The sequence below is a fragment of the Oryzias latipes genome, chromosome 17 (genome assembly GCF_053564925.1).
Source record: "Oryzias latipes strain Hd-rR chromosome 17, Olatipes_Hd-rR_3.1".
Taxonomy (NCBI): domain Eukaryota; kingdom Metazoa; phylum Chordata; class Actinopteri; order Beloniformes; family Adrianichthyidae; genus Oryzias; species Oryzias latipes.
In genome coordinates this window covers 32,730,954-32,747,427 of record NC_136253.1, presented here as the reverse complement: position 1 = coordinate 32,747,427, position 16,474 = coordinate 32,730,954, and the positions used below count along the sequence as shown (strand labels likewise).

Below are 16,474 nucleotides of genomic sequence, written 5' to 3'. Positions count from 1 at the left end.
TGGAAAGTTGCCAGGAGGTAACTTGAAATCCCTCCGACTTTTCTCGTTGCCCAGAGCTGCGGTTGATCTTGCAACTCAGCTGATGTTGTGTTCAGAACCTGCAGAAAAAAAAACTAATCAAGTCAGTAAAAGGAGCAGGAGAGCATTCCTGCCTGCTGTTTAGCTCGTTTTGGACTAAAACAATACATCGGTTAAAGCTACTTTATGTCAGACGTAAGTCTGCAAATCTCTGGAGAGAATATGTCGATGTGACATTATTGGTTTTTTCAAAAGGCTAGTATTCTGATGCAGAAAAACGACATCCTTCAAAAAACTGGAATTAATGTGAGTTGAGTATAAATTGGTATCAAAAACCCCATTTGTTGTTTGTTTAATGCAGGTGTTGGGACTTAAGTGCAGGCAATTTGAAATGGATATATCAGGTTCCCATCCTGATGGCTGTGGTGGTGAGTACATACTTACAGTGTGTACTTTTCCTTCACAGTAAAGTAAATTCTCTGGCATATTTGAGATCTTAATAATACATATTTATTTTTTCAACTGCATGGGATCATATAAACCTCTTTTTTTTCTCCTCAGGTTAACTTCATCCTGTTTCTCAATATCATCAGAGTCTTGGCAACAAAACTACGAGAAACAAACGCTGGAAGATGTGACACCCGGCAACAGTACAGGTACTCACTGCTTTTGGATTTACCAATCATTTCTTAGTGAGTTTAAGTGACATAGGCCAACACAAATGACCCAAGTATTCTCCATCAAAGCAAATGTATTTCAATACTGTTATAATTTCACACATGATTAAATAGTTTACCAGATTAGTGATTATCAGAATGGAGTCACTCAGGTTTGTTCAAAAAAGTGAAAATAAATCCTAAAAAAATATGGATCCATGATTTTTTTAGCTCACTGTTTGACTTTCTGTCACATTTCTAGTTCAGTGAGATTTTTGGATCATCTGTCTGTTCAGAGTTGGTCAGCTGATTAGAGACGTTGTTCATGTTTTTGATGGTCAGGCTGCTCTTGAGGTTGATTTTCAGCATCAGTTTGAACTTATGGTTAAAAAAAAAAGGTCTGTACACAAAAACATTGTGCAGTGAGATAAGAGATTGAGTGAAGGATACGAGAGGCACAGACCAACTTTAGGCTTTATAAATAAAAAAAAAGGTTAAAAGTCTGGCCTCAACAATAGAGAGGATGTTTGTCTTCTGAAATGAAAAGGGAGCTTGTTCTTTCAGAGGTGAGTCTCCCTGATAAAGGCTCAGCTTCACATTCCAGTATTTGTAATTCTAGCTCTAGTTTGCAAGCAAAGTGCTCAATTTGATTGTTTTAACGTACATAAGTAGTAATAAAAGAACTAAAAGTTATAACTTATTGAGATATGGGTATCTCCTGTATCATTAGAATATTACCACGCAGCATAAATGTGTACCCCATTGCCAGATTTTCTTTAAATAGGCATAAACTATATATATATATATATATATATAACCGTACTTTTAGAAAACAAAAATTAGTCACTAAGACATGTTTTCCTTAAACTACATTGGAATTGTATTCTTGGAAATAAGAAGAAAAAGGACAATTTTCTTGAAACAAGGTGGTCTTTTTTACTTTCTTAAGATTCAGTTTTTTACAGTGTGGAAATAAAAGCTATAAGATTAGTCTTTCCTGAAGAAGGTAAAGCTGAGGGCCGCCTCTTTACAGTCTGCTAACTCCTTCTATCTCATGAGGGATTTCAGAGACATTTTAATTCATCAGTAATCCAATGAGAAGTCCTTTCTAAAAACGTGTGATCTTCCAGGCCCCAGATCTCCACCACTCCAATTAACAGCCAGTTCTCACTCACATTACACAGCGAGGGGAAAATAATGTTTTGTTACTTTATTCTGTTTCATGAGTTTTATTTGTGAGTCATGGTTGCTCGTTTGAGTTTAAAAACAGAAACATTTTCTTCTGCAGGAAACTGCTGAAGTCCACCTTGGTGTTGATGCCGCTGTTCGGTGTCCACTACATCATCTTCAACGCCATGCCGTACACAGAGGTGTCTGGAATCCCATGGTTGATCCAGATGCACTACGAGATGCTTTTCAACTCCTTCCAGGTAAAACTGTTGATGCAGAAATACTAGATTTGATCATTAGTTTCTGAGAGACATCCATGTCCTTTCATTCTAAAGACATGTGGTTTATCTAAAGGGGATTTGACATACCCTCAGTTAGTGGTAAGATCCTAATTAAGATGAGCAAAATGGCAGGGATAACTGTGATTAAAATGATCAGAAGTAATGCTAAATTATACTGCTGAAAAGTTACATAAGTTGCTGGAATTTTCTACGGCTCTAGTAAAACAGCTGTTTTCTCTATTTCAGGGATTCTTAGTTGCTATCATCTACTGCTTTTGCAATGGCGAGGTAAGAAGTCAGAAAAGTTGTTCCGTTTGTGCTTTTTTTATCAATAGTATCTTGAAAACGAATTGTGGGCACAGTGAATGACCCCCCCCCATCCCGAAATGATGACATCACAGCAGGTGAGATGGTTAAAAAAAAAGAATGGGGCCACATTTTCTCATGGGGCTCAAATATGGACAAAAATGTCATCCACTAACAAAATAAAAACACAAGTGTCGGGGATATCTGAAGAAAGTTTTAAAATTATTATGGGATGGCCACAGGGCTTGGCAAAGTGTGAAATTTGGCAATTTTCATATTTTCCTAAATGGGATAAGAAAACTTTTGTTCCAGAGCAATCTTCGCACAATTTCACAGCCACTGCACCAAAACAGGTCTACAACCACAACCAAAGTTTCTTTGACCTTTGACCTCAGGAAGATACGGTGGCCCTGAAGTGCAAAGCATTCAACAAATCACTCGATACAAAAACATTTTTAAGATCACAACAACAATTAAAAAAAAAAAAATTTTAAAAAGCAGCATTACATTTTAGAAAACAAAACAAAATTTCAGAAACCAAACTTGAAAAACAAAAATGACAAAAAAAAAAAAAAACATTTCAGAAAACAAAATTAATTTCCAGGAAAAAAAAGAAATAAAAAATGAAAACATTTCAGAAAAAAAAAATCCAGAAAAAAAATGAAATATTAAAAAATGAAAAACATTTCAGAAAAAAAAAATTTCCAGAAAAAAAATGAAATATTAAAAAATGAAAAACATTTCAGAAAAAAAATGAAATATTAAAAAATGAAAAACATTTCAGAACACAGAATGAATTTCCAGAAAACAAAACGAAATCTTCAAAAATGAAAAACATTTCCAAACCGGAAGAGGCAGGTACTATGGGACAACGCTGATTGGATGATGATTTTTGTCAATCATTTGAACTGAAAAGTATTTTAAAAGAAGCGATGACGGATTTTATCGTCCAAACAACAATGTACTATAATAATCCACGTATTTCCCATTTATATATCAAATAAAAAATGCAGCAAACTGTTAATGAACTTTAAAATTATTTTTTTTAACATTTCGCCTGACACACGGTCACCCGGAAGTAGTTTGTGAGCACTTTTACTTTGAACGCTGTGCGCTAATGTCTACGGCTGCGAGGTTCACGCTGTCAATCATCTTTAGGTAAGTATCAATTCTGTGATCTTTTCTTTTGTCAGTCACATGTCTCTAAGGATGTTAATTTTAGGATGTTAAAGTGCTGCTTTGAAAAGATAATTTCTTTTTATCTTGCGCATGCGCAAAAAGAACCCGATGGAGACGAACCGTCTTCACATGATAGCCGTTCCCGTTTTCGGTGACAACATGAGAGAAAAAGCTCCGAGCCAGCCTGATTCTAGGATTTATACAGTAATTATATGGCATCAGTGTTGCTAAAAATCGACTTTAAGACTGAAATCAGTAAACAAGTTCTTATGGGAAATAATATTAAAGTGCATTGTATATTTTTAAACCATGCATATACATATACTGACACTTAAAAATGAACTTTAAAAGTTTATAAAATACTTAATTGAATTAACATGTGACATTTCTGCAGGTGAAGTTACTCAAAGCGAAGTTCCAGAAAGGTTTGTGCTGCAGAAGAACAGATGGCAGCTCTACATGGGAATACAAAAAGACTAAAGTCATTCATATCATTGTGCAGTGTACAGGCAAGTCACCATGATTTATGTGCAATGTAATCAATAAATATTATTTAACCTTAATATCTAATTTTTTTTTTTTTTAAGTTGCAGGTCCTGTAAAAAAAAGTCTTTAACCTGCTGCATAAGCCTGATTAGTTGTAAATGATGCAGTGGAGAGTGAAAAACGAAGCACAATTCCTGGCTTTAGCGTCGGGCTGATGATCTGGAAATCACATCTGAGGAATCGCATCAAACACTTGTACAACTCCAAACAACTTAATGTTCCTTTAAGCAAAACTCTAGTTTAAAATGTTCATATTAGGCTTGCTTCATTTAGGAGTTTTTCCATGTTTACCATTTTAGGTTTTAAAGCTTTATTAACAAAGATGATGTTTGATTTTCAAAGCTGTTGTATAGAAATGTTTCTTTGTCAATGAAAAAACTGAATGCTGACGTGAGGATTGTAATAATGGATATGAAAATAAACAAATTTGTTTCATAGCAAATGCAGTATATTTATTGAAAACTTAACATGAATACGTTATTCAATAACAGAAACAAAGAAACAGTTGTGGATTTTCCTTTATGGGCTTCTTCATGCAGTCAATCAAATGTTGCGCTTACAATCAGCATTTACTCAGCGTACCTGTCAGTCACATTTATTAGAGGAAAAAATGCATCTGGGAAAGTCTGTTTGTGCTTAACAACTATATCAAAAAGAGTCATGTCAGGGAAGTTTTGTCCACATTGCTGCTCAGCATCACATCCAGAGGAAGATGCACAGGTAAGGGACCCCAGTTCCTGCTCGTACATGCTTGCAGCTTCCTCTGCACTGGACTCCAGCTCCAGCTCTTGAAATCCCTGACAGAGATAAATTAATAAATTAAAAATCCCTGACAGAAAAACATCGGCTACCGTTCATCTTTCATTCAGGAAAAAGTTGAGTTCATCAAAATGAGGAGAAAATGGGTTAAACCAGAAATTCATTAGGGAAGGGTCAAAACACCAAACTCAGAATAAAATACATTATTTCAGTCTTATAAAAAATACATTCTAAAACAATTTGGTATTCCTCCTCTGCCTGAAAGACTAAAACGTTTTTTTTTAAAGATTTATTTTACACTACAGACTTTTCACCTTTAGTTACACACCTGGACGTGTCTGATGATGTGCACATCCAGTCATTTACTGTCATGTTTCTGTGCACTGACACACTCTAAAGTCACAGATCTTAATAGTGTGAATAAGAAGCATTCATAAATGTTATTCTGAGACACAAACTGCTGCAGTTTACCAGACAGCTTTGCTGATTTATGCTGCTGGTAAACCTGTCTGAGAATCCTGCCCACATGACCCCCCCTCTCCAGCTGATGAGGTAACCTGTCATTAACGTATGACTGAAGGATCTTGGATCTGTCTGTAAACAGCCACCTAGAAATCACGTTTAACGCTACATTTATTAGATCAAACAAATGTGCCTCCATACCTTATCTGTGGATGGCGGGACTGCATTTCCTGATGTGCGCCGTCTTTAACACCCGTTTCTTCGCAGCTGCTGCTTTAGACAGAATCCTCTCACGACATTTTGAAACATTTGTAAACCTGGTTGGTGTTGATATTTCTGCGTGCGTTCTGTCATCACATCCGCTAAATATTCAAAGATTAACGTTTATGTTAACGTTTTACCGTCCCTTTCTTTGTTTACCTGCAGAACGGACGTCATCCACACAAACTACTTCCGGGTGACCGTTCTGCTTCAGACGAAATATTCAAAAAATAATTTAAACATTCATTATCTGTTTGCTGCATTTTTGATTTAATATGTAAATGGGAAATACGGGAATTATCATGGTACATTGTTGTTTGGACGATAAAATCCGTCGTCGCTTCATTTAAAATACTTTTCAGTTCAAATGATCGACAAACATCATCATCCAATCAGCGTTGTCCCATAGTAGCTGCCTCTTCCGGTTTGGAAATGTTTTTCATTTTTGAAGATTTCGTTTTGTTTTCTGGAAATTCATTCTGTGTTCTGAAATGTTTTTCATTTTTTAATATTTCATTTTTTTTCTGAAATGTTTTTCAATTTTTAATATTTCATTTTGTTTTTCTGAAATGTTTTTCAATTTTTAATATTTCATTTTGTTTTTCTGAAATGTTTTCATTTTTTTTATTTCATTTTGTTTTCTGGAAATTAATTTTTTTTTCTGAAATGTTTTCATTTTGTAATATTTCTTTTTTTTTCTGGAAATTAATTTTGTTTTCTGAAATCTTTTTTTCTTTTTTTTCTTTTTTCTTTTTTATGTTTTGGTTTCTGAAATTTTGTTTTGTTCTCTAAAATGTAATACGCTTTTTAAATTGTTGCTGTGATCTTAAAAATGTTTTTGTATCGAGTGATTTGTTGAATGGTTTGCACTTCAGGGCCACCGTAGGAAGAGGCTGCCATCTTGAATTTAAAAACAAAAAATTGATCTATCACCACCAAACTCCAAACATCCCTGGGAAGCTACTGGGGAAAAAAAATGTTGGAATTAGAAGTTGTGGATTTTAAAGGGCGTTACCAAGTCAAGCTTGCAAGGTGGAGTTCCCTCATTGCTTGCACCTATTTTAAAAATGTAATGTATGAATCGCTGGCTTAAAATAAATGTAATATCACATGTGATGTGACCAAATTAGGAACGTGGGCGTGGTTAACAAAAACCTTGGTTCTCGATTAAATCCAAACATTTACTTTTGCAGATTCTTTTAAAAATTACATAGACCTTTTTGTCATCTCCAGGGGACCAAAACATAAAACGGTTGCTGTGGAGAAAAACCAACAGAAAAGCTGCCAATTTGAAAAAAAAGTGTTGCTGATTTTTTTTAAATGAATTTGTCACATGCTGCTCTGACCAGGGTTGCAGGGGTAGAAGAGAAGGAGCCACTCATCAGGTGTGGACGGGCCAAATGGGGGCAACAAGGGCAGAGAAGGGTAGCGCCCACGGGCCATACAACGCCACTCGCAGCTTTAATTGTGTCTTGCTTTTCATTTAAGGTGCAAGCTGAGATAAAAAAATCCTGGAACAGGAGGACTCTGGCTCTGGACTTCAAAAGAAAAGCTAGAAGCGGCAGTAACACCTACAGCTATGGACCTATGGTATCGCACACCAGTGTTACCAATGTCACTGCCAGAGGACCACTGGCCCTCCACCTCACCACCAGGCTGGGACCAGCTCCTGTAAACGGACACAGGAGCCTCCCCGGCTATGTGAAGAACGGTTCAGTCTCTGAGAACTCGATACCTTCGTCGGGACAGGAGCTACACATTCCCAAAGAGGAGCCATGTGCTCGCGCTCGGCCCGGCGAGGACAACAAACCCTCGCCTGTAGTTGAGGAGGAGCGGGAGACAGTCATGTGAATTCCAGAGAGCTGTAGAAGTGAAAAGACAAGTCATGAAACGCTCCCAGGATGAACTGAAGGTGAAGGGGATGACTGCACGCAGCCACACTGCCAGCTTCTTCTCCTGTGAAACGAGCCGCCGCCGCCCGATGAGGCTCTGGAGAAAGAGCTCGTTAGCATTTTTGTGAGTTTATCTGAAGGATTCCCAGACTTTTCATCAGCCACCTGCTACGGAGAATGTGTTAGAATCAGACTGCCAATCTTTTTTTAATTATTTTTTCACAGCCTGGTACAAAGTTTCCTGTTCGCTTATGTAGCAAGTGTCTCGTATCTGTGTTTTGTGGATGATTTATCCAGGACAGCAGAATCAGCCTTAATTAGCCGCCATTGATTTAGTGGCACAAAAGCAAAACACGCTGTCCATAAGATTCAGTGCAAGTGCAGTTTTGTCTTAAAAAAAGAGTCATTTTTGGACCTCTGTTCCAGCTTTGTGTCAAAGTGTGTATTTTTTTCTGCAAATACTTAGGTTTACTTAAGGGAAATTACTCAGGTAAGTAAAGTCCTATGTTGTTGCACACCTGTTTTTATACTTTAACTGGTGCTTCAGCAGTTCTCTCCAGGGGAATCTGGTGTGCTATTTAAGGTTTTTCATTGCTCTTTGTTTTAGTCTGATGTCAAACCAGTTTTGTTTTTCTTACTGACCCATTTTCCCCAACCTTTATTCTGTTAGATTTCATTGGCTTGAATGCATCATTCAAATTTTCTGCAAAAAGAAAATCTAACAAACACGTGACCAAAGTGAGAATGCCAAAGGAGGAGCACAACTTTTGAAACAACAATTAACAACCCGCAACACACTTTTGAGTTTCATCCTCCACTAATTCATCCAAAAAGGATTGATTTAGATTGAATTTAAAATTGACAGTTGTGCAAATTCAGAGCAATTTTTCTTTAAATCAAAGATCCAATCATTTGCTGCTTTGTCATGTAAATATCCAAGTCACAATGTTTACATAAACCAGAAAATCATTATATTTGTGAGCTAATATGCATACTGATATGTACGTTATAAAGCCGCTGTAATCCACTTTTGCTTCTGTCTTTGTAGATAGTTTGCTATATTTGATTCTGTGTGCAGAACTGTTGAATAGATTTGCAGCGGACAGAGGGCATCCATGCTGTTTTTCACTGAAACATTCCTTTTTTTTTCTGAAACGTTCCGTACTTAACCTGCACGGCTTGCAATAGGTTCCATGTATGTTTACCAAAGAGAAAAGGCTATGCCTTCAGAGTGGAGACATTGCAGAGGATCAGTACCTGCTTTGGCTTTTCCCGCCAGTTTTTCTGGCAAAAACTTCAAACGAAAATATACAGCAATTTGACTTATAGTCAGAGTGAATTTATAAATCAGTCAACACAAATGGGGTGTTTTTAAAAGAATTTGATCTTTGAAGAGATGTTCTCATACTGCAAAAATTTTCAATCTTCCAACTAATGTTTTTTTCTATTTAGTTTTTCTCTCAGAAAATATTTGTTTTTTGCTGTCGTTTTTCATTGGTTAATTGGTGAAAAGTTTCTCCTTGAGTGTAAATATGAATATGCGACTGACTGGCGAACCGTCCAGGATGAACCCTGCCTTTGCCCATCAGTTGCTGGTTAAGCTCCAGCATCCCTGTGACCTTGAGCCGGAGGAGTAAGCGCATATAGAAAAGGATGGATGGAATAGCAAAATATGCAATTATACTTAGTAAAGCCGTGTCACACAGCCACTACGAATATTTTGCGCATGTTGAATGGATGAAAATTGGTCAATATACTGTACATGAAAAACTGAGAAAGGTTGTGGTTTTAATGTGAAATCTTCACAGATGTATCACAAATGAACCATGTAAAAATCACGGAAGAAGTACGAATTAACCACGCAAAGAACACGTAAACCAACATGAACTGTGCGTGATTATTGCGCAGTTTATAAGCAATTCATTAGTGACTGATGCGTCAATTACGTAAATTTAACGTGAAATGTGCGCTGTATCCGCGATATAAAAGCTATAGATCGGTGGTACATGCGTGAAAAGTCTGTTAGACAGACGTGGAACAAACGGAGAAAGCCACAAATTGGCGTATGCATGTCAAAAAAAGGACACACATTTGCGTAATATTTATGTAATAATTGCGTATAAACTACATAAAATACGCGAAATTCTCAACTGATCCAAAATTTTGAACGGCTCGAAAGCGAATTTTCCATAAAGACCCATCGGTCAAAACCCTTGATGGACGTCTAAGCACATGAATTATGAGCTCAAGAAAGACATATGAATTACGTATATCACGCATGTATTATGAAACACAGAAAGTGTGGAAAATGAGCAATATGTACATCGTGGCTGGGTGACACGGCCTTCAGATTAATCTTTCTTTTTTTAGAGTATCACACCTGTAATCATTTGTAGTCATGCAGAATTTACCATCACTTAAAAACTGCAGTTTTTTTAACAGTGTCATTGGGTTAGTATTTTTGTTGCATAATTTTTATGCACCTATGAAGTCTAGTAATTCTTTGTCACTTTATATGTGACCTGAATTAAAAATATGAAACTTCAAACAAAGCTAGGTTTTTATAAAAGTTACTCACAAGTAAAAATACCGCATGAACAACTTCACGAACTGCCTTCAGCTAACATTATAAACATGTGTCTTTTAAACCTGTTGTTGATTATGAAGTTATGTCATAATAATTTTATTAATAAATTATTGCAGGAGATTTTTCCGCTAAGAAAATAAACTAGCTCTTTGGCTGCAAAATACATATACATTTCTATCAGTCTACATCACCATCTGGATCCATCATTTCTATTACTATGCTTGAATTTAAATCACAGTGATAAAAGAAACAGTTGAGGTTGAGGGAGGACTGTTATTAGGTGAAATGCTATTTTTCATTTAAATGGAAATATCCCGGTATAAAACCTTATTTTGTCAGCCCTTAAGGAGCCATAAATGCTTGTACTGCAAGATTTGACAGTATTAGAGCGAGAAACACTTTAAAATTTTCATTCGAGCACTTTAATTTCCCATCAAACAGTTGTCTACTCTGATTGTATCGTATACAATGATTGTGTTCAAGACTTAAGTGTTTAGTATGGCCAATTTTTCAGACAGCTAACGTATTTTTATTGTCACAAATACCTCTGATAGAAGTTTGAAAATGTTTTTGTTTATTTATCTTGTGCTGAAATGTACTCAGTGGAGCTCATGTTAGCCGCCATGCTTTGTAGAGGTCACAGTGTGTTTGTCAAAACTTGTCTCACCTCCAGCTCACTCCATTGTGATGCGAGCATGTTGTAGATATCAATGTAAACTTTGCATAAAATGTTTTCTGATCACTTACTGGTAAATTGTGAAAAAGACAATAAACCTGTAATTCTACTGGAATCAAGCACCCTTCAACTCAATATTTTTATTCATTTTTTATACAATAATAATATAATAATGTACATTTTTGAAAAAGTGCTTTGCATGTTTTTCATGTTAAAAAAAGTGGTATATAAAACCATAGTTCACAGAATGGCAGAGTTCACTTCTGAGCTTTCCTTCCTGCACCTTTAGCCCCGGCATTCCCCCCTTTTTCACCCTTCTTCCCTTTTCCTTCACCAGCTTCTTTTTTGGAGGCTCCTTTTTCACTTTTCTCTTCCCTCTTTTTTGTCGGCGCTTCCTTTTCTTCTCCTTTCCCTTCTTTGGCATCCTTGCCCTCCTTCTTGCCCCCTTTGCTCTTCTTTTCTCCCTTATCGGCGTCCACTTTCCCAGACACAGTGGGGACCTCCTCTTTAGCTTCTGGCTTTGCAGCTGCAGAAAGGAGGGGAAATGAGGATATGAGATCTGCAGCATCATCGGGCATCAACCTCAAACCTGCTAAATGGAACAGTAAAGGTACAGTATATGGATGACAGACAGCCTGTATCTGGGTTAGGCTGTTTCAGCAAAAAGACCTTAAAGGACTAAATTGCTTTTCTGGCTTTTTCTGAAGCATTCTTCCTTCTTAAACCTGTCGAGTCTGAAACCGTGATGCTATTTTCGGTTCACATTTGGTACGTTTAGCATTTTTAGAAATGCACGAGTGACAATTATGTTAAAGATCACCTGAGGGCCTGCTTTATGTTCTGCATATTGACCACTTGAAGCCCATTTTTATTTATGGTAACACTTATGAGGCAGTGGGGTCGCTGTGTTGCAGCTTAGATATCAAATGGGGGGTAAACTTTATCTTCTAGTTAATAACTCAGACTGCTATTTTACAACATAACATGCATTTGTGACCCTTATCTCAAATTTTCTGAATGTTTCTGATTGTTTATCGAAACCCTGCATCTCCATGGAGTCATGTGACACACAGCGGAGACACATTGCTTTTTCCCTTTTGGGAAGAATATGGGCTAAATTTTGCAACATTTATTACAACTAAATCCGGAAAAAAAAGAAGTCATACGATGTTTAGATTTCTCATTTCCATAATCAGTTCACGTTTGCGCTGCTGAACATTTATTTTACTTTCAGAAAAATAGCATTTAAAGTAAATAAAAGGACAAACCAGTTTCATTTTGCTGATAGCTAATTGAATATAACATTTTAAAACTCTAATATGTCTTAAGTTGCATGTTATTTAACATGCAGTCACTCTTTATATAGCAATTTTTAGTAAAAACAAACAAAAACATTTAAAACAAAAACTGTAGTTTTCCAGCATCCAGTTTCTGCAGAGTTCATCAGAAATTCACCTCTGAGTTGAAGGCTGTTTAGTGGGGGGCAAAGAAATACTCAGAATTGTCTTTTTGAGCTTAGATTTCTCTGCGTATTTCCTCTATCATCAGAAAAACACCACAAAAACATGCTAAAAACACAATTTTCATGGTAGGAGGTCTTCAAAAACATAACATTTTTCCTCTGGATCAGGGATATTTCTGAATTTCTATGTCTGGAGTTCAGACATGTGAAGCAGATGTATAGATAATGATGTAAACAGCATCCTTAAATAAAACATCCTGAAAAATGTGGCACATTATTGTTTTTATTTTTTTTATTTTTTGGACATGCCAGCTGGTTGGGAAACAGACAAACAAGCAGCGGGTCTTGAAAATGCCAGTTAATTGTTATAATCTGTCAAAGTCTGAGGAAACTCATTGGGCAGATTTATTTTTACAGCTATGAGCTTAAAGTGTTGCAGATGATATATTTTAGTTGAGCGTGTAAATAGCATGCATTAAAACTTTACAGATTTTAACATGATTTTCTTTGGTAGCTCATAATTCCTTTAGTGATGTGAGAAATGATCTAATATACATTTTCCTATCTAAGCTGTTTGGCCTACAAAGTCCAATCAATAAAGGGGACATTATTGATGTTCACATGACAGCTTTTTATTGTCACATAAGTTTCAACAGTCCAAAATGGCATGTTTTTATTTCATTAAATAATGTAAGCTTATTGCTTACCAAGTCCTAATTAATATGAAAATAAATGAATTTGAAATTTGAATTATTCTTCTCGTGAACGTCTACTTAAGATTTTAGATGAAGACAAATACACAGAGTTCATAGACATCAGAGGGATGCAGCATGCTTGGCACGACTAACACAAAGGTCAATCTTTGCCTTGAAATAGCAAAATACATGTTAGCTTTTATAATAATATCTGTCCAACAGACGAGCAGCATCAGATTATTATACAACATATAAGGAAGATCAAACCTCCACAAAACGTCACACGTCAGCAGATTTGGGACACCGTTGCAGTAAACGCAAGCGTTTCATTAATTTTGTTGTTTATTTTAAATTGTTTATGAGGAGCTGCCAGACATCACAAATAGTTTTAAAAAAAATTCAAGGATGTTAGAATTATTCTTCCTTTTAAATGTTAAAGCACTTTATTTTTTTAAACATTCATTAATATTGATAGATTGAGAAATTAGAGATGCACAATGTAATCTGTGTAATAAAATCTATATCACTGTAAAGTATAATCTGTGCATTGTAGCTTTGATCTTAAAGACAGACACCTAAATGATGCATACATGTAAAATACATGCTATTTTAAAACTTTATCCATAATAGGGAAAAAAACGTTAACGATTTACATAAACTTATTAGCATAAAAACCAAGTATCATGCAATTCTCCACAACAGAACATTCACCAATGTTTTTTTTTTTTTTTTATCTGAAAGCAGATTCATGGATTTGCACAGCAGCACAATATTTTTATGACATTGCCTTTTTTTGTTTTTGTTGTGATTTTGATTTTACAAGAGTCAGAGGCAAAACTGAAAATGCAGCGTAACCTTTACTGCTAATACTGTAATATTTTAAACTAGCCTCCATTAATCCTTTGCTTTAGTGTCAATTCAGGTAAATGTGTTACAGAGTGAAGAGCAGATGTTTCTTTCTTTTTTTTTACATTGCAGAGAAAACAAAAAGCCTAAAAAGATAAAACAATCAAATTAACATTGGCTGAGTTGAGCCTGATGGTCGTAACCAAATGCATATCAGAAAAACAGAGCAGAGTTTTAGGGCTGCATTATTTTTAAACATTTTTCAAAAGCCGATTTTTTAAACTCGTCAGTTAAAGCAGTAAATAAAGTGCAGGGTTAGCACTTTCCCTCGTGTGAAATTTCAGTCTATTGTGATACACACACAAATTCACAAGTGTTTCTTGCGTTTGTCATTCGTTGATGTGTCCAAAATGTTCAGAGAAAGAATCTGTAGAGAAACTCCTTATGGAAGCACATGAAGAGATGTCATCTCAGTAAGGAAAGCAAAGATTTCAATCCTGGAAAACCCGAGTTCAGGCCCTTTAAGCCCATGCTCAGCCTGTGCCTGACAGTGTCGGTGCACAGTTTTGGTTGACGGTACTTGAAATGCATAAAGATAAAGTATCTGAAGCTGTCCAGAAAGAGCCTGTTGAAGTTTGGGGAACACCTCTATGGTAAACATGGATATGACACAAAAAACACGAATACATCGGACAAAAACCTCTGAGACAGGCCGGCTTGTTCTACAGGCAAAGAGATGTGGCAAGCTGAAGAGGATTTCAGACTTCTTTCTACCAGTTAATTGTCCTCAAGTCATTGAAGCAGTTCACATGGTGGCAGGCTTCAATCAGGAAGCCGGCACTTTCAAAACAACATCTTTGGCACTTACATTAGGACACAGCTTGAAGAAAATCGCAAATATAGTCGAATATGAAGCCATGCTTGCAGGAGATGAAGAAACTATTAACAGTGTTCAAATGTTTAAGCATATCTGTGAGACAAAATGGAGTGAACTTGTATCTTCACAAGCCATCAGGAATAGGAGTGTGTGTGCAGATGTGCATCGAGGGTCTTTACGTGTGTTCGGTGTCAAGCTGTTAGGAATTCCTTGGTTGACAATTACACAGTTTACGCATAATTTACATAGTTTTCTACACAATCATTAAGCAAAATGTGTGCAATTGTGCGTGGTTTTTTATGAGATGCATCTGCAAATTTATGGCTTTCCACAACTGTTTGATGGACAGTGGGCTAAAGAAGTATTTAGTCAGCCGTCAATTGTGCCAGTTCTCCTACTGATAAGAGAGGCCTGTTATTTTCATCATAGGCATAACTCAGCTATGAGAGACAAAATGAAAGAAAAAAAAATGATTGATGTATGATTTTTAAAGAATGTGTTTGTAAATTGTGGTGGAAAAATACCCTATATTATACTATATTATACTATACTATATTATATTATATACCCTTTGTTGGCAATGACAGAAGTCAAATGTTTTCTGTAAGTCTTCAAGGTTTCCACAAACTGTTGCTGGTATTTTGGTCCATTCCTCCATGAAGATCTCCACCAGATCTCCACCAGATCTGTACACAGACTTTCAACTCCCTCCAAAGATTTTCTAAAGGGTTGAGATCTGGAGACTGACTGGGCCACTTCGGGACCTTGAAGTGCTTCTTATGAAGCCACCCCTTCATTACCGGGGCAGTGTGTTTGGGATGGTTGTCATGCTGAAAGGCCCACCCACGTTTCAACTTTAATGCCCTTGCTGAAGGAGGTTTTTCTCTCAAAATCTGACCATGCATGGCTCCATTCATTCTTTTTTTTACACGGATCAGTCGTACTCGTCCCTTTGCTGAAAAATAACCTCAAAGCATGATGCTTCCACCTCGATGCTTTACAGTAGGTCTGGTGTTCTTTGGATGCTGCTCAGCATTCTTTCTCCTCCAAACACGATGAGTAGAATTCTAACCAATAAGTTCCATTATGGTTTCATCCGACCACAGGACATTCTCCCAATCATCTTCAGGATCATCCAAATGCTCTCTAGCTAACTTTAGACGGGCCTGCACATGTACTGGCTTAAGCAGGGGGACACGTCTGGCCCTGCAGGGTTTGAGTCCCTGGTGGTGTAGTGTGTTACTGATGGTAGCCTTTGTTACTTTGGTCCCAGCAGGTCATTCATTAGGTCCCCCGTGTGGTTCTGGTATTTTTGCTCACCGTTCTTGTGATCATTTTGACCCCACGGGGTGAGATCTAGCAGGGAGCCCCAGATGGAGGGAGATCATCAGTGGTCTTGTACGTCTTCCATTTCCTAATAATTGATCCCACAGTTGATTTCTTCACACCAAGCTGCTTAACTGTTGCAGATTCAGTCTTCCTAGCCTGGTGCAGGTCAACAATTTGGTTTCTGGTGTCTTTTGACAGCTCTTTGGTCTTGGCCATAGTGGGGTTTGGAGTGTGACTGTTTGAGGTTGTGAACAGGTGTCATGAATAGACAACCAGTTCAAACAGGTGTCATCAATACAGGTAACGAGTGGAGGACAAAGTATCCTCTTACAGAAGACGTTACAGGTCTGTGAGAGCCACAAATCGTGCTTGTTGGTAGGCGACCAAATATTTCTTTTCCACCATAATTTACAAATACATTCTTTAAAAATTAGACAATGTGATTTTCTGGATTTTCTCTCGCACTTTGTCT

At 36.8% G+C, this 16,474-nt stretch overlaps 2 protein-coding genes and 1 long non-coding RNA gene across 5 annotated transcripts in view; 1 reads left to right on the top strand and 2 right to left on the bottom strand.

Moving 5' to 3' along the window:
* The window catches only part of pth1r (parathyroid hormone 1 receptor), a 70,914-nt gene extending 60,001 nt beyond the window's left edge, over window positions 1–10,913 (top strand). Inside the window, exons 9-13 of the mRNA XM_023965192.2 lie at window positions 380–446; window positions 580–674; window positions 1,963–2,104; window positions 2,372–2,413; window positions 7,127–10,913. Of these exons, the coding sequence (XP_023820960.1) occupies window positions 380–446; window positions 580–674; window positions 1,963–2,104; window positions 2,372–2,413; window positions 7,127–7,489 (709 nt within the window). The 3' untranslated portion in view covers window positions 7,490–10,913. The remainder of the gene's footprint in view (window positions 1–379; window positions 447–579; window positions 675–1,962; window positions 2,105–2,371; window positions 2,414–7,126) is intronic.
* LOC144986644 (uncharacterized) lies at window positions 4,583–5,811 on the bottom strand. The gene is made up of 2 exons (XR_013650475.1): window positions 5,579–5,811; window positions 4,583–4,953 (listed from the first exon to the last, which is right to left on the bottom strand). It is a non-coding gene; the product is annotated as an uncharacterized LOC144986644 (long non-coding RNA).
* A 5-nt stretch (window positions 10,914–10,918) lies between the features above and the next one.
* Window positions 10,919–16,474, bottom strand: part of ccdc13 (coiled-coil domain containing 13) — a 32,572-nt gene continuing 27,016 nt past the window's right edge. For 2 of the 3 annotated variants that reach the window (XM_078934231.1, XM_078934232.1), the window contains exon 17: window positions 10,919–11,319. In XM_078934231.1, coding sequence (XP_078790357.1) covers window positions 11,051–11,319 — 269 coding nt within the window. In that variant the 3' untranslated portion in view covers window positions 10,919–11,050. The remainder of the gene's footprint in view (window positions 11,320–16,474) is intronic. The other variant, XM_078934235.1, reaches the window with a different exon arrangement.